This window comes from Armigeres subalbatus, chromosome 2 (genome assembly GCF_024139115.2).
Source record: "Armigeres subalbatus isolate Guangzhou_Male chromosome 2, GZ_Asu_2, whole genome shotgun sequence".
NCBI lineage: Eukaryota > Metazoa > Arthropoda > Insecta > Diptera > Culicidae > Armigeres > Armigeres subalbatus.
In genome coordinates, this window is record NC_085140.1 from 143,420,787 (window position 1) to 143,439,229 (window position 18,443).

At 39.0% G+C, this 18,443-nt stretch overlaps 1 protein-coding gene and 1 non-coding gene across 3 annotated transcripts in view; both read left to right on the top strand.

Annotated features, from left to right (window-relative positions):
* LOC134210927 (potassium voltage-gated channel subfamily KQT member 2-like) overlaps window positions 1-18,443 on the top strand; it is a 685,380-nt gene that overhangs the window by 637,686 nt on the left and 29,251 nt on the right. For both annotated transcript variants that reach the window (XM_062687367.1, XM_062687366.1), the window contains 4 exons: window positions 14,877-14,973; window positions 15,063-15,257; window positions 16,072-16,220; window positions 16,555-16,745. In XM_062687367.1, the coding sequence (XP_062543351.1) occupies window positions 14,877-14,973; window positions 15,063-15,257; window positions 16,072-16,220; window positions 16,555-16,745 (632 nt within the window). The remainder of the gene's footprint in view (window positions 1-14,876; window positions 14,974-15,062; window positions 15,258-16,071; window positions 16,221-16,554; window positions 16,746-18,443) is intronic.
* Window positions 6,772-6,845, top strand: Trnaa-cgc (transfer RNA alanine (anticodon CGC)). The gene has a single exon. It is a non-coding gene; the product is annotated as a tRNA-Ala (tRNA).

Here is an 18,443-nt window from a genome sequence, read left to right on the forward strand (position 1 = left end):
TCATCGCCGTGACGGCGACAACTAGTCGCCGCGATTCTATCGTTGAGTCGCTTCAGGCAATGTTCTATTTACACTTCCATACCAACGGCGATAGAATCGCGTCGCGTCTGTCGCATCGCGTGTGTTTGGGGGAACCTTAATAGTGATTGCAAAGGCATACTTGATTGGTCCTTTTTCAGGACCATCATTTTATAAAGAAGAAGGTTATGTTTGCCAAATTGGATATTGTTGCACAAGTGAAATTTTCTCGCAAAATTCTTACTTTTGTTTTGCTACTGATGGTCACTGAAAAGAGGCATAGAGAAGATTTTTTTTCCAGTGGCAGCCGTCGTCGGGTAGTTGCTGCAGAAAACTAATCACAAAGATGGCGTCTGTGACAAATAAGTGGTAAACCATTGAGTGGCTGTCGTCGTGCAATTTTCTGTTTCATATTTTCTCGCTGCTGAGTACCAAACCTACTTTACTAAGATTTTTAAACAAAGAACAGTGAAAGCAAATAATTCATGCATGGCGGCTCGTGCATTTTTACTGTGCCTTTGGTCGAAATAATCGACACCCTCCACAATGCATAAGACATCGGGTGAAGGTTAGCTTAATTTTTCTTAAGGATTGTAAGTAGTACGTTCTGAAAACAGGCACGGTAACAACATTTATCAAAATTAGCCCAATTCCAACAAATGCTAACTAATATTCATCCCTGAAGTTTTTGTGGAGATTCAGAGGTGAATACGGTCTTCAAACAGCAAAAACTACCAACTAATTAATATTTCTTTCATCTCAATATTTGCACGTTGCCGGCGTTGACCATTTGAACGTTCTAGTCGGTGAAGCTGGTACACTGTGAATGTTTGAACCTGAGAGTTTGAACAATCCCTGTCAGCCCTTCCATTGATGATTTAAAAATTGAACAATTTTAACGCTCAATAGCAAACGATAAAAACATTCTAAGATTTTAGTCGTTCAATACTAGGCATTTTTTCTGATTCTGAAGAATATTTCAGCGTTATTTTTTTGTCCTACGACTAGATAAATACGAAAATCTCTAAAAACAACAAATTTGTAACTTGATGCATAGATATAAACAACCACAAGAAGAAGGAAATTGTGAAAAAAATGAGCTTGATAAAACATTAGTCAAATTGCTGTTTATCTACTTATTGAATGGTTCATAAAGTTCACCTCTTTCAGAAAAGTATAGTTTGATCATTGTTAAATGATGATATGTAATTAAATCCATCAACTGTGCAAATCAATCGTAAGAACAAAGCAAAGCTTTTGTTCTCAATACATATCAATACATACGAATTGCATCGATATTGCATAGCGCAGGTATTAGAACAAATCCCACAAACATCATTCATTTGTAAAAAAAAACACACAGATCCGCTAAATGAAAATAAACGGCAAATATCACTTGGAGTTTCCATTCATTCACATTCACTAGAACTAAAGAGGAAAAAGAGCTTATCGAAAATAGCATTTCACGCTACGGTTAGTCGAAACAGCGGCCACCATCAGCAGCATAGATTGCTTCAACTATTTCGCATATCTACCTAAACATAGCTGCCACAAACACACACTATACATAAATCCAGTCCGTGTAGCATAGACGGTAGAGCATAGCTCTCCGGAGCAAACAATTTGCATAAAACATATTCATTCCTGTGTACATAATAACACTATAAATGCAAGTAGCAAAATCGGCGGTCCGGAACACACAGTAAATGAATAGCGCACTGATGATGGGCCGAAAACGGAAATGCCCCAGCACTGGCAACAACGTCTTCGGGCAGGAGTGTGGTTAGTAACGAAATTCAAGGCACAACGATATTACATTCCTGTGGTAAAACCACTGCATTCCGAGAACTCGTGTCCAATATATCGAATGAGTGCAGAAACATTTATCATTCTCCAATTCGCTGTTCAGCATGCTGAATAATATTGACGTCCAGTCAAGACGTCGCGTCGTCTTGAACTAGTTTTACTTTATGAATGGCTGTTAACTACGAAGTCGAATAGAAAAATGAAAACAAATAATTGTCCAAACATATTAGGACAATTGTGAACAACACAATTCAAATGTAAACTTCGATGGTCGGAATGACACGAAAATGTGAAAACCAAAATTGACTAAGATTACTGACAATCGTTAATAACAAAACATCTGTCAATGTTGCTTCTATATTTACAATGGGTATTCGACATATTTCTATAAAACCATGCGGGGTCCCTTTTAAACCGTATGGCTACCATACATTAATGATAGTCAATCTTAATCATTGCGCCCTCATGCGCGAGCGATCTCGCTTGCGATACTGAGAGTCATTAACTGGATAACAAAACATGATATGGATTTTCCACGAGAAAATCTCCTGAATTTTCACGACATTTTTAATAATTTCTTCATGGAATTTTCTACATTCGAAATTCTGGTAAATCATGGGCAACCAACTTACACTGATTAATTGAATATTATTCGGCAACTCGGCAGTACGAAAATCATTTTTTTGTGAAATATCTTGGCTGTGTCCATTTCGAAACATGTGCTGTGTACCGTTTTGGCTCAAATTCCGAACATGACTTATATTCCGAACACTAGCTTTTAAATGGCCATTTTGGCTTTATTCGTGTAATTTTCCCCATAGGAGCTGGAATTCGTTTGTAACATTGATCCTCAGGACGAAAAACCGATAAAAACTTCAGTTTTAGGGCGCTAAAACGCCAGTGTTCGGAATATGAGTCATGTTCGGGATTTGAGCCAAAACGGTATATGCGCAGACCATACAAATTACATTGATTGTTAAATTTCGAATTTTCATGATTTGTATTAATTTTAATCAAGCTGAATTTTCTTACAAAAAATTCTATCAAATCCCTTATTTCAGATCGCATGTTACGAAAACATCAACAGCTTCTTGCTTACTCAGATACTACACCTTCAAGAAACTTTACTGCTCAGTTTATTCGTCCCATAGCTTCCATTTTTATTCTATCAAAATCAGAACAATAAAAAATGGCTTGTTTCGTATTCTTGAGATTATTTCAGCTGAGAGTACGCTTCCTAGCAAAAAGAACAGAAGTATATTTCTGTTTTCTGTGGAATGGAACAGTTCCCTTGTATAACCATGTACATAATACTAAAACAATCCTTCTACGATGAACTCCTCACAAACTTCATTTTACTTATTGTGCAACATCGGAAAAAAGTCAATCCTAAAAAGTTTTCGGAAGACCTATGATCGAACCAATTTATCCACACTAAAAAACACTAAAAAAACACTTTCTGTATATACACTGGATTAACGATATCTTTTCAAAAATCATTCGAGTCACAAAAACTAATCTTTTGGGGAATGGTTGCAAGATGACAACAGGATTTAATCACCTCGATCATATCGTTGATAAAGATAAATTGTTGAATAATGAAAATATTTCATATCACTTAGTTTGATTGTTCTTATATCCTTCTCGGTTGTCATCCAAACGACTTCACTTCTTCTAAAAAAATGATTGGATATCATGTGTACATCTTGCATAATTTCCCTAGACAGATATCTGCCCTTCCACTCGTGTAGTGTGCAGTGCAGTCTCTTGGAGGCACGAAAGTTCAGTAGCATGGCTTGGTAGATCATCTGCTTGGGTTAATACTGTAGACGCCCGTGCCTGCCTTCCTCTGCTGATATGTGCAGCATGCGACATCGACTGCACGGATAAACTGCATGCAAATATAATCGTTTGTACGAATGGTGCTCCACTGCATTTCGCATAAACAACTTTCCCTGCGGACACTGTACCAGAATAAGGACTTACTGGTACGGAGACCGGGTGATACGGGCCCAACCGGTTCTCCCGGGATAAGTTCATTGAAAAGTCAGCCGGTAGCCTGCGTGCCAAAAATGAGAAGTGGGAGGCAGTCGAGCGTGATGAAATATGTGTTTCAATTATAATGGCAAATTAAATGGCTTTCGTTCATGGAACGGAAAATTGTACCGCTAGGCTGTCGGGAACACCTGTTCGAAGATTTAACAGCACGGGCTGCGTGTGTCATAATAAGCCATTCCGGAAGAGGTTGATTGGGGTACCTAATCAGTTAAGGATCAGCATGAAATTGCTATTGTGACACTCGTTTAGCAATAAGTTTAAGAGAAATTGTGTTATTTTTTGTTTGGATATAGACTGCAAAATAACAATACTGCTGTAGTAATGGTTTCTGTACAAGAGTTTCAAAAGTTTTATTAAAATAATCTATTTTCTTAATCATTTCTCTAGAATAAAAAAAGTGACCATCATTAATGGTTCTATGCGCACTCAGAGAAACAGTGTTCTCAATATCAATATTGCAATATTAATTGCAAATAAAATGCAAACAAAAACAATTAGATACATGGTTGCACAAAATATACAACTTCACTAAAAGTTGACTCACCAAAGCCGAATCCAATTTAATAGCATAATAGAATAAAGTTCATAATACTTTTCAAAACTGCCAAACAAATATCGCATTTAACTGTGAACGCCATCGAAATTTTGCCCGTTACGATAATAGCCATGATCACGATATTAAATAAACCAAGCCTTCCGGTTGAAAATTATTACCATCACAATGCAGTTGCAAACAATACATAATTACGACTCATTTGAATTGTGCTACATCACGCTTCGACAACCAACCTGCTTTACTCCGATGTCCGGAACAAATGGGAATCAACAAACTTTCAAACCAACCACCGCGTACCCGAAGCGATGTCATTCTTTCCCACAAACTGGTATCCTCCCAGCCGAAAACCTGGAGCAACAATTTTCGCACACGAGCACCGAAGGCTTCCATTCTCACGGTCTGACTTTTCAATGAGCCGGAAAACTAGGAAAATTGTTTTTCAGAAAAAGTTCGCCTGCACCGAAATTGGTACCGCTTTTCCAACCATTTTCTTAGCTTAAGTAAAATGCTACTATTGACCTGCTTTTTCAAGCTTCTGGCTTCAGCTTTCATCATGACACTTTCATGTTGCTGCATGAACAACTAATATTCTTGAAAGTTTTTTTTTATATTCTAGCATGCCAAATTGTTTCCCGCGTGTTTCGTCGTCTGCACGTTTCCATTCGCTTTCGACTATTGCATGCTGCTTCTTTTTTTATTACAGTTATCGCACTTCAAACAGACTATATTTACTAACCTCTTTATGCGGGTTTATGAACTAAAAAAAATACTAGCCAAGTAACCATCCCTGCCTCAACAACGAACGGAACGATTGAGATGAACCGGCAACACGAAACCGTCACGGAAGGCTTCAAACAGAGAAAACTTTCGCCCTTTCATGTTGATATGTTACACCCAAAAATGGTATAGACGACCATGTCTAAAAGTGTAGCAATTTGCAAGGTTTGTTAACTGAGAACCTAAAACATAAAACGAACAACCTGGTAGGTAATATCTGTATTTCATGCAATCTAAATAAATAATATTTCCGTACACTTATCGTATTTCTCAGCGCAGTAAAGCTTGGCAGAAATGTGATTGAAAACAACATTTTCAGCTGAAGTGTTCAAACTCAATCGATTTTGCCAAGTGAATGATTGCTATTTTCCCGATGCGATGCAGTTGGTGGGGGATCAACCTTCTAACAACATCATTACTGAGCTTCCGATGCAGTTGTTTAACGATTGATTGTATACGTCACAAACAGAGTTTTACTGCACGTGGGTGGGTTTCTTTCATACATAAAATGACTTCTAAAAATCAGATAAAGGGAGAGGGATCATTTGAGCAGCAACGCCTATTCCCGTCAGCATCGTTTATAATTCATTTCGTGTTCCAACGATACCTACTGGGGATCTACAGATGCTAACAGTTTGTGTATTGAAAACCAAATAATTCGCTTGTAATGCGCTACAGTAGTGAACGATCGGGAATATAAGGTGCTGCCCAAATGGTCCGATACCCTACGTGCAGAAGAATGTTTCAGATTTATTCCTTGTTCATTCCAAATATCTTATACAAACCATTTCTAAATCACTCCCTTTCAATACCACAGGTCACATTCGTATATTCTACCGTAATTTGGTGAAGTCGTGGATGTGCAGTAGTACTTGTTTCCTTTTTAATTAAGCGTTCATCCAAATTCACGATCTCAAATTCAAATATTAAAACTATCACGGCATTTTTGAAGTATTTCCCATATAGTAGAGATTTGTTTCGTTTTCAAGTGACCTTGTTAACTAGGTTGAGAGTAAATGATATATACAAACCAACACCTGGGTGAGGCTAAACCCAAGTAGTATGGGGTATATCGCACCCGACCCACTAAAACCAACTTCTTCTTCCCCAGTCAAACTCCCCTGACCCACAATTTGACAATACTTCGAAATGGTACGGGTCGCGACTAACTAGAAAACTCACTCGTGTGCAAACGCAGCTAAAAGGTGTAAACAGCGTCACAAATGTTATACTACCGCTTTTGGGCAATAGGAAATTAACTTTGATTGAACTGAACCTGAGTTGCGTTCTCTTGCCTACGCAATGCGGTCGGGTCTGAGCTTGACGACCGACTGGCAAATAGCACACACAACGTCACTTGCTCAGTACAATTGCTAATGAAGAATGTGTGTAGCCGCCAGACGTTCTTAATACTCACGCTACTCTAATGTAAACGTGTACTATACACATGTGGAAGTTTTGGCTCGACAAATGGATTGCGAGTGATTCGACTATGCGTCCAATTTGGGAATCTTGGGCTCATTTAGTAGCCGCTAAGTTGCGAAGGCCGACGTAGGTCCTTCGTAGCTTAGTTGGTTAAAGCACCAGTCTCGCGAACTGAGGGTCGTGGGTTCGAGCCCCATCGAAGGAAAGCAGATACCTCCAATATATTTTTCAAATCATAATCTTCCACATAATGTACATATTCACATCTGAGCTGTTGTTGTTGTCCAAAACGCCACAAAACGATTCAACTTTGATATGATCTTTTGAGATGCTATGTTCACTGCATTCCATATATTCTCATCCCAAAACATTCACACATCATCGAGAGTTTGATGGAATATCACCCACAAGTCCAGATTGACACATTTCTGGACGTATCTGCACTAGTCCAGCTGCCGCTTCCAAAAGGGATATGGTACGGGTCGTCGGATAGCAATACATCAGTGTTCTTGCACAGCCGGGTCTGTCTGTACAGGCCTATCCACGGAAGAGGTGTTTTTAGTTACGCACGGAGTGCAGACCAAATACCTCGGTGATGCAAGGCAAGTGTTGGCCTGCAGCAAGGCCTTATCCAGCGCCTTCTTGCTTCCGCTAGGGATGCTTGTAATAAAACCTTTTCGTAACCGAATCGCAAAAACCTAGATTTGGACTCCACACTGATATCTTAGTAAGGCCACCGGGTCTTCGGCTTGGGTTATCCCGCCCAGTTGTCAGTACTGGACTACCCATACCGGGCATAGAGCTCTCTCCATGATCCCATCCCCAACACCATCTCTGTCAAATGTTTTATACGCGGAACTCGGTGACGAAAATCGTCTCACCCCACTGCGTTCTACGGATGCAGTTGATATCCTCGCCCAGGCCAAAGCTTTCCATCTCCTCTGATGGCCTTCAGGACATCGGCATAGCAATTATCATCAGTCTTGACAATAATTCCTTCGCTGCTATTCCTTCTTTTGCCACGGCCATTGGAAGGCGCACTGCTACGTGCACTCCTCTTCTTAGCCACAGGCGCCGTTGCTTCTTCAGCAGCACTTTTTGTCTACAGTTTTGGGATGTAGTACTTGATTTGTACCCATTTGCCGTAAACCTGTAGCTCTATGAGGTGTTCTCTGTTTCAGAAATGTAATCTTGCCAGAGTGACTGGACTCATATCAGGTAGGATATGTTGCCCTTTTGTCTTATAGGGGAGTGGAAGTGCCCAATTTGTCCTCCAAATCGTAGTAAATCGTTGTCGAGAAAGGAATTCAGACACCAAAGTCAATGATTGTTGTCACCTACCTTCACTTTCCCTAAATCTTCCGAAAATTCTTGGTACTGTATGACCTCTTCTGTATTGCTTCTCGAAGTTCATGAACAGTTTAGTAGGAAGAAAGAACTCGATTTTCCCTTTCTTCTCAAGAGTTAGACAGGAAACGCAAAACACTTCCATACGTAGGTAATGAGTCAATTCCACAACATGTCGATTCTAGCCAGATCAGCGACAGTTTTTTTGAATTAAACTGCGCATCAGACTAATATGACTATGGGCGCAGATTAGCGCGATGAAGAAGATACCATTTATTCAGATCTGGGGGATCATTTGACACCTGGACTCTTACGACTCATAATCTTCAACGAACACACTGTATTTGGTTTTAAGATCATGGTTGCGGACTAACTTGGTTTCCAGAGGATGGAAACGACGCAATACCTTTGAATGAAAATCTGACTATTGCGCTACATTGTCTTTCGACGGTTTTTTAACCACGCAACGAGCGGTTTCGTCATGCCGGTGGGTTGTCAAAAACTGTTCCTCATGCACTTTCTTCTCTGTAAAGGGTTGTTGAGAAGATCTACACAATCAGTAAGCGATATCAATACTAATCCGGCACTCTGACCCATAAGACAGTTTCCTCCTACTAGCCAGTCTAATTGGGAATCATGAAGTCCTCCGATAACTTCATGCAGCCTGGTTTGAAGATATCATTAGAATAAATCATGCTTATCGATTTTGTTTGCTTTATGGCAACCTGAATCAGCAAGTTGAATATCAGAAGGTATATTACAAGACTCAATGTCAATTGTGGAGGAAGGAAGTAATTTTTGGTGACACAAGACCGGACAGGTTGAGACAACTTGAAGTCATTGAATCTTAAGCGTATTTGGACAATACCAATTTGCTTGATTGTGGATTCAGTTAAGTGACCACTTATCCCTCTTTTTTTACTATTTGTTTATTTATTAAGGCTCAGGCGTTTTCTGAAAACTTTGCGGAACCAAATACAAATTAAATAATACAAAGTGATTAATTTAACATTCAGGAGAAAACATCTTGTCATTCATTCTGTGGTCTTCCGAGAGCTCTTTCTCGGAGGGTCGCGCTCCGTGGATACAGATGAAGCAAATTGTGCCCGACGCTGGCTCGCCTCTAGCGTCCGTGCTTTTTCCTTCGTGACTACCTTAAAGTCATTGACCAACTGCGAACAGTTTGCAATCCTGAACGTCCTTTCAATATCTTCTTCTTCTTATTGGCATTACATCCCCACACTGGGACAGAGCCGCCTCGCAGCTTAGTGTTCATTAAGCACTTCCACAGTTATTAACTGCGAGGTTTCTAAGCCAGGTTACCATTTTTGCATTCGTATATCATGAGGCTAGCATGATGATACTTTTATGCCCAGAAAATTCGAGACAATTTCCAATCCGAAAATTGCCTAGACCGGCACCGGGAATCGAACCCAGCCACCCTCAGCATGGTCTTGCTTTGTAGCCGCGCGTCTTACCGCATGGCTAAGGAGGACCCCTTTCAATATACTCGTCGTCAATATCCGGTCTCTGCTTCTCGTTCACTTCCTGCATCTGACTTTCTTCTTCTTCTTCTTGATGGACTCCAATAGTTACTTCCTCTACAGGGTGTCTGCAAATTATCCGTACAGATTTTGATAGTTTGCTTCTACAAAGCAAAAACAGACAATAATGGTTTGAATCGGTAGCTATATGGGCATGACAACTCAGCAGGCTGTAACAGATGTATATTCTGAGAACACTGAGCGTCATTTCATGTATAAAAATAAGTCTTTGTGAATGCTTTTTTCCCGGTTTTCCGAACAAAAAGGCATTGCCTTCCTACTCACCCGATTCGGATTGAATTTATCATTCGGTATGGTCCATCTTAAAATCAACAACCATCAAAACACCGAACATATTATCGAGACATTTGAAATCATGTCACAATCGTCAAAAATGTGTGAAAAGTATCTGTATAGAACGTGAAAAGACACGTGCGGCCATCGTGATTTTTTTCCAACGCGATCGAAGGCGTACAACTCAGGATACAGGGGTCATTTTAATGTGAACAAATTCAGCTTGGTTTATGTAGTCCTATTATAATAACATGCAATGCATGCTGGTTCTTTAATTTATTCCAAAAAATATTAAAAAACCTGTCATGTTGTACGGATTATTTGCAGACACCCTGTAGTTCAAAGATTCCGTCTTCCGTTACTTCCGTTACTTTCGCTTTTTTTACAATTTCCGACGTTTCCTATGGTGGAATGATGAATCCGTGTTGTGGGTTCCGATTTTTCCTCGAAGGGAAAGTTCTTTGACGATGTCCTGAAGCTTGACATAGAAATCATGTGTTCCTCAAACCGTCATGAGAAACTTTTACTTTTCGGAAGTTGACTGCAATTGTCAGAGGAATTTCTTTCTCAATTTCCATATACACACCCCTAACACCAGTGTAGACATGGTCCAATTCCATGTAAAGGGGAAACTTTTCACGAATTGTACATTGCAATTTTCCAAACTGATTGAGAACCACTGTCAGTTCGTTGTCTGTTATATCCGGTGGCAGATCAAATACCCATAACGTAACGAGAATTGCGGCCCGCTTCCATCATGCACACATCCACAGATTTCCCATTAGTATATTTAAAATTCCTTGGTTCCGCATTTCTTCGAAGCGATTCTATCATAACTGCCTCGGAAATAAATTTGGTGCAAATGCTTCTTTTTTCCGTCAATTTGTATACTGCTTCCACATCCGACACATGACAGTCCAAACACTTCACGAATTCAGCAATCTCCAGCCACGACGGCCGAGGTAAATCGATTGTGAAACGGAATTCGACCGTATTAATAACTACCTCACTCATAACAATACGTTTGTTTTTGCTCATGTAAAGCAGAAAAGAAAATAGCCCGACGATGCTCACTGGTGCTGAACAGAGCTATCGGCAAACAACTGAAACGCAAAACTGCTTAATCCGGCAGAGCACATCTGTAGTCGCATGCGTCGTGTACGACAGATGCCGACCAACTGACTTACTCATCCCTCTTGTTGGATTTCATAATTCATTGGCCAATGATTGCGTGATAAAGTTGATCTGCGAACCACAATCCAGCAGGGCTCTACCTTAATGGGGCTTCGAATTCTAACCCAGAATGTCGCACTGGAACTATTGAACGGACTGCATTCGTAAAGACACTGCTAGTCGATGATTGACATGATGGAACTGAATCTTTTGCGCCTCCTGAAACCACTCGACCCGGCTGCTACTTTGCTTGGTTCACCTCGCTGCTGTTCTTCGGAGACTCGATCAATTCTTCCTTGTGATGCAAAGAGTGGTGTCCTCGTCTTTGACCCGATGCCTCTTTAATAAAGAAGAAAAAACATATACTCCGCCGTTTGTCAGAAAAATGTTCATCAAGTAATTGCCAAGCATGCACAAAATTGGCGTCTGAGATTGATTTGACGTCAGTCAGACCAGCGACGTTGCCAATTATAGCATTCTCCAGATGGTAGAGATGATTTTCTCTAACCAACTCTCGAGTATAGTACGGCGAACTCTAGATAGATATCGTCTTGCTCCTCTCGTTCGATTGGAAGAACCTGATGACGATTTCTTGATGAAGCTTGATAAACTCTCCGTTGGCGTTCTCCACACTTCGTTGATACACTTTCACTTGAGCTGTAGTCAGCTCAGCGTTGTCCGCGTTTGCCCTTTCCAGGATGGTTTGAATCCGAATCACATTGCTACTTGTCAATCCACGATTGTGGACCAACAGCTCAAACTCCTGGTCAGCAATACTATCAATCTTTGCTGCCTTAGGATTTTTCTTCACTTGCATTTTGGAATACATGACAAACACTATCACTTGAATTCGATGGATTGTTCACTTGTTAATGTTTTCAACTTAGGTTTCATTCAATGAATTCAATATCTACGGGTTCCGCTTCTCTGCCCTGTCAACCACTGGCCACAACTCGATGTATTCGTTCGCCGGTCAGCGAATCACTCAATCGGATTGACAATGCTCGCTTGCCTTCCGCAGTCTAAATACTGAATACCGGACAGTTCTGGACTGGTAACCGGTTTGCTAAAGATCCACTTCCACCAAGTATGTATCTGGATCGAATGCTACCGAGCCAGGAACAATAGCAATAGTCTGACTGGGACGGGATTGCTGACTGCTATAGGGGATAGCAGCAGAAATGGAAACTGTGTCAAACGGTTGATTGACGACACCTTCGACTGGTGCAGCGTCTGGGTTGTGATTTTGAAGATCTAAGGACTAAGCACCATACTTCAACATATTCTGGTAGAATACTCGAATCCGAGATGCGTTATGATAAAATCCTTCGCCTGTTCAGCGACATAATATGAAGATCTATTTCTACGATATCTACGACGCTCCAAACCGTCCTTGAAATCAGAACTCAGTATTCAAATCGACCAACAAGAGGATCGACGATGTTCCCACTATTTTTATGAGTTGATGATAGAATCCGTCACCTGTCCAGCGATATAATAGATCTATTTCAATATCTACGACACTCCAAACTGTCCATGAATTCAAATCTTAATATTCAAATCGATCAACAAGAAGATCTACGATGTCCCAGCTATTTTTATGAGTTGGAATAGCTCCACGTGACTTCGTTACACCATTATAGACACATTACAGAATTAGATACTCCAAAATGTCCTTGAGTTCATTTCTAAATATACAATTCGATTAACAAGAAGATCTACGATGTCCGATGTCCGATGTCTTCGCTACACCATAATTAATACATTACGGAATTCATTAAGCATCTACGACACTCTAAGCATTCCTTGAGCTCAGTTCCTAATCTTCAAATCGATCAACAAGTAGATCTACGATGATCTAGCATGATTTTACTGCCACAAAAATGTGTATGGCAAAGGACAAAAGTCTGCTTCTACTATGGCTCTACATTCCTACTGGAACTTGGCCTACTTTTCAATTTATCAATAGACTTCAACATATATTATATTAGCATTATCTAAAAGGTTTTCTATACCTGCAATTGCATGAGTATGTATCTTGTGTGGCAAGTACAATGGATACACTATGTTTCCCACCCCAAACATCCTAAACCAGACCGAGAATCAAACTCGCCAACTCAGGATAGGTAATCATACGCCTTTGCTCGCATGGCTAACTGGAGACTCGCAGATCCATAAAGTATGTCATCCATCCAGATCCGTAAAAAACGTTACGTAAACAAATATCCTTTTCAACATCCAGACTCAAGAATATTCTGGAGCTCCGTAATTGTTCTGGGAATACTGTTTTTTTTATATATAATGATGTAATGATTCTCCAACTAACAAACAAGCTATAGAACCTATAAATCACTCTTTTAATCTTTAAGACCTCCAATATCTGAACTCAAGAATGGTTTGGGGTACCGTAGGTATTCTGGGAATGTTATATTTTGTATATACTGATGGAATGATGTCCCATGAGGTTTCTTCACCTAGCACACAAGATCGGGAAACTTATAAATCACTCTGTTGGTCTTGCAGACCTCCCAGATATGAACTCAAGAATGGTTTGGAGTACCGTAGATATTCTGGGAATGTAGTATTTTGTATATACTGGTAAAGTAACGTCTCATGGGGCTTCTCCAACTAAGACACAAGCACGGGAACCCCTATGATTCACTCTGTTAGTCTTGTAGACCTACAAGATCTGAACTCAAGGATGGTTTGGAGTATCGTGAATATTCTGGGAATGTTGCGCCATTGCTCTCTTCCAACACATCTGCTGCAGCGCTACCTTACTGAAACCGCGGTCCTTCAGCATATCGCCGACTAAGGATGGTTTTGATTTGATCATTTATTAATTTGATCAATTGATTTCAATTATGTTTCAGCAAAAGAAACACTTAATACTTCGCCCATTATATTTCTAGCTAAAGAGCTTATTTTAGAGGGCACAAAGATTCAATTGAACAAAAACTTAAAGCAGGAAGCAAACATGGACAAGAACTAAAAGTTTAGTATCGTTCATATCCATAAGACATTAAAAATAAATCACCGAACAAATTACAGAACCTCCAATACAAATCAATTTTCAGCATTTCCAACCAACGGATATCAGATTTTTATACAATTCTGTACTAAAAACCAGCAAAGTTCGTTTAAAATTCATTTTGACACATTCAAGTGGAGCTAAAAGAACAGTACAAAAGAAATTTGATAACCATTATGAACCCCAGAACTGCTCCTAACCGCAAGTCACGCATCCCTGCTTGATTTAATATTTAGATAAAGACTTACATGAGGCTGATTCACTCGGCCGCTACGAGAAATCTCCACTATATTCAAAGTGCTTAATTAACGGAAGAATTCCTATAATCTCAGTTATGAATGCTAGGCTTGTAGAAACCTTATTCCTCAAAAGAATGTATCAACAAACCAAAAAAGCAGGTGACTCATCAGCTACAAAACGATTCCTTATTCTACCCCCACAAAGCTTTTTACCAGACACGAGTTCAATCTCGCCAAACCCTCCGCTCGTGCCAAATAGCTTTTCGTCTGCTGGTGATTGTCATGCATCGACTTTCTTTTTGTAGAAAACAGCGACTGTCAACCAGTCAGTCACCAAGCGTGTAAAAAAGCGAAAGTAATCTGTTTGAAGTTTTTCAATTACGTTTATTGCTGCTTGCGCCGTGTGAATGCTTCTACTCAATCTCAGTCGTTCCAGTTGCCCCAAAAAATCCCCGAAAAATTGAATTAAACTCTAACACAATAACAATTTTGTGTGCAAGGATAACCCGAACAGTGACTGAATACTAATGACGCCCATTGTTGGTTCGCGTTTCTTTCTTCTCTCTCTCCTTGATGGGATGCGATCCCTTCACATTTCTACCCCACAGGTTAGACCAAATTCTTGGCAAACAAGGATCAAAATCAAAAGATGTGTATGCATCGAAAATTAGCTTAGCTTCTCGAGTAGTGAAAATTGAAAGACAAGTAAGTGGATACCCTTTCCAGCATATGTAGTTTAGTGCTTCAATCGAGTGGAAAACCAACCATGATCCGTCCGTTTATCTTCCGCACAGGTCGACGACATAGAGACAAAGGTAGATACATTTATAGAGTTATACATGCAGGATCGGAAGCGCCTTTTATCACTTCCACTCCATCCTGACACATCACATTCCAACAATCCAAACCTTCCATCGTTGCCACCGAAAGGGGGCGGAGCAGCGGCTGTAATCACGTCTGTGACAAGTAGTTCTAGTGGTTCGTTAAAAGTAAGTATCGCCCATCAGCGTTTAAACCGAATTGTTATTTAGATCGCATACATCAAATTAAATATGACGATTATTAAGCTATTGGGATCATGATCAACCTAAAAAATACAATTGAATCTAATAAAGATATTTCTAGCCCGTGAACAAACTAAATTGCAATTTTAATCTTTACGATTGAAAACTTCTTCGATGCAAAATCCATCCACGGATTTTTTTTTGAATTTTTATGATGAGATTTCTCTGAATTCTTATGGGAAAATTTTCTTTATTTCTTTTCATGAAAAAATAATCAAAAATTCCAAACTTTTATTATTATTTTTTTTCTCTCTCTTTCTTTATGTGAAATTCTGAATTCCAACGAAAAATTACTTCTTATTTCAGCTCATTTTTTTCTATTTAGAAGTTTTATGAGTTTAAAAAAAATCTAAATTCTTCTTTTAACGGAAAATTCTTTCAAGTTCCACGATTAGTTCTACTGAATTCTTCAAGGATTTTTTCATAATTTCTGCGGGAATCTCTTCTGGATTTTGGCAAAAACTTCTACCTAATTTGAAATTTATAACTAAATTAAAGATGATTTTATGTTTTTTTTTGTTGCGTCCATTGAGTTGAACTAGAGTTGATTTTATGTTAGTAAAACAATTAAACGTGAAAGATGGGTTATAAGTAGGATCTTCAATTGAAAATTATATTTCTTGCCATCACTTCATAAATTTATTCACAAACTTTAGATTAGGCAAAAAAACCCTAATGTTCATCAATGTATGACAGTAAACTAATGTTCCTATTTCAAATTTTAAAATCCCTTCGGCAGCCAAAACCTATTTTAATAGATAAACAATTTTCGGAACCGAATTCACCGATCGCGAAAACATTCGAAGAGCCAATACAGCAGAAACGTCCACCAATGCAACGCGGATACTCCGACTTGGGACATAGAATTAAGAAGCGAGTTACTTTAAGGTAGGCTTTAATCATAACTTTGTGAATAGGAATTATTTTCAAATCTGTGCGATTGAAATCTTATTGTCGCAAAATTGTGCCTCGCGCTACAATTGTTTAAATCATTTTCAACACTAAATTTGAAAACCTGACGCTGCTGAACCCTGGAGGATATATTTTAACACCTACCCTATTAGACAAAATGTTATCAATTGTCGGCCTGATCAATTGTGTTTTCCATCTACTGAGAATTTGTTCAACTACTTATAATATTTCTACTAATATTTCAGTTCATATTGTTTTATTAAATTTCACAAATAAACGTTTCATAAGAAAATCAACTTCCCCATTGCAGCTCTATACCCCCGCAGTATGTGGGAAACAGCACCGGTCAAACGCACGACCGTGGTGATGTCGTAATCGTAGTTCCTAATATCGATTCCGACCAGCTGGAGCCGGTCGGCATCGAAGATCTTGCATCCGTCTGCATCGATACCGAGATCGAAATGGAACCCGGTAGCCCGAAAACCATTACGGAAAGCTCGAGTAAGTACCGGACCTAATTTACACCAGGGCACCCAATAAAATATCCAGTGGGAATATCCAATATTGAAAAAAAAAATCTATTTTGACAAATTATTCGATTCGAGTTTTAAAACCAATATTATATCTCTCTTTCAAAAACAATTTAAAACCCAATAAATTTATAACTACATCGGAAAAATAAATTGATTTGTTATTCCATACTCATGACTGGATTATTTCTTCATACACACATACAATTGATGAAGAAGAATCACTCTTATGATCTAATTCTAGTGGCAACAACAATTGAACTTAATAACTAAATAATTGACAGCAAAATGCTTCACTAAATTCTTTTACAATGCCTACTCTGCCGTCATACGCATATTTGTCCCATGTTTGCTGGGATTTCCTATGTACATGGGACAGTTATGCGTATAACGGCAGTACTCCCACCCTCCAAAGTTTCAATATTCGCATTCATCGTCCACCTGAGAAACCTCACAGCTTGGTCTGGGAAGTTTTCTTATTTTCTACTACGCAAATCTACCAACATATTACACATAAAAAACAAACAAACTGCCGCAACAACAGAACAGTTCATAAATCATATGGAGAAGTTTCAATTACAAATTATGATTTGTTTGCGTATAATTTCCATAAAGATGGACAAGTCTAGAACTTTTATAAAAGTATTGAATACCTTAATTCTCAATTTGGCAAATGGGACATGCTTTACAAAAAGTATACGCTTCATCACTATCACCTGCCTCCAAAGCGTAGCTGTCCATATCGATTACGATTGCCGGCTGAGCATATGGTGAAGGCGACGGCAATAGCATTGTATGTATACCATCATTACGAGGCGACATGTGTGGACAGATTCGTGCCGAAATTGACTGCTACTATGTAGGTATAGCAAATTGCTTGTCGTCATTTGCTAATTAATTATTTTCGCAAACAGCATGCAGCAGAAGAAACTCTGAGCTGGGAGGCGAGATGGTCGCACAGTCATTTTGAATTGGAATGAACAGGACACCCGTTCGAATGTCATACATATATCTTGTTATGTTGCCTAATTAGTGCGAATATGTTTATTTTCTTGCTAAAGAAATTCAATGGTTTTTTGTTACCAAAGCAAATATTCTCTTACACACATTTCTGTGAATAAATATGGGTCTTTTAATAATAATACGGAACAAGGAGAACTAAAATCTAATGTACAACTCTTACCTTGGGTACTAGCATCTTTATAAACTGAACCAGGAAATGTCTCATTAATTTACGGTTTACTATCTAGTAAAATAGTCTTAATAAAGTTGTAAATTTGAATATAATAAACAAAGAGCGACAGAGTTTATTAAATAATTTAGTTTATATAGATACTGAAAGCAAAGTTGTGATAGTATTTAAAATATGCATAACCATTAGGGGCAAGCCAGAGTAAACGCGACGAGCGATGCGACGTGACTCACGTAAAAGAATAACAATCATTATCAACAGGCTGTCAAATTACACTGTCGCGTTATTTGCATCAATTTACATGCTTTTGGAAAAAAAATCGGTTTTAATTATTTTCCAATGGAGGAACCCTTGCGGAAAATACAACGGTTTTTCAAGAATTCAGAAATGCAATGTTCGATCGGGTCAAACATACAATGGACTAAGTTCCAAAAGGTGTGTCTACAAAAACAAATACACACATACAGACATCGCCTC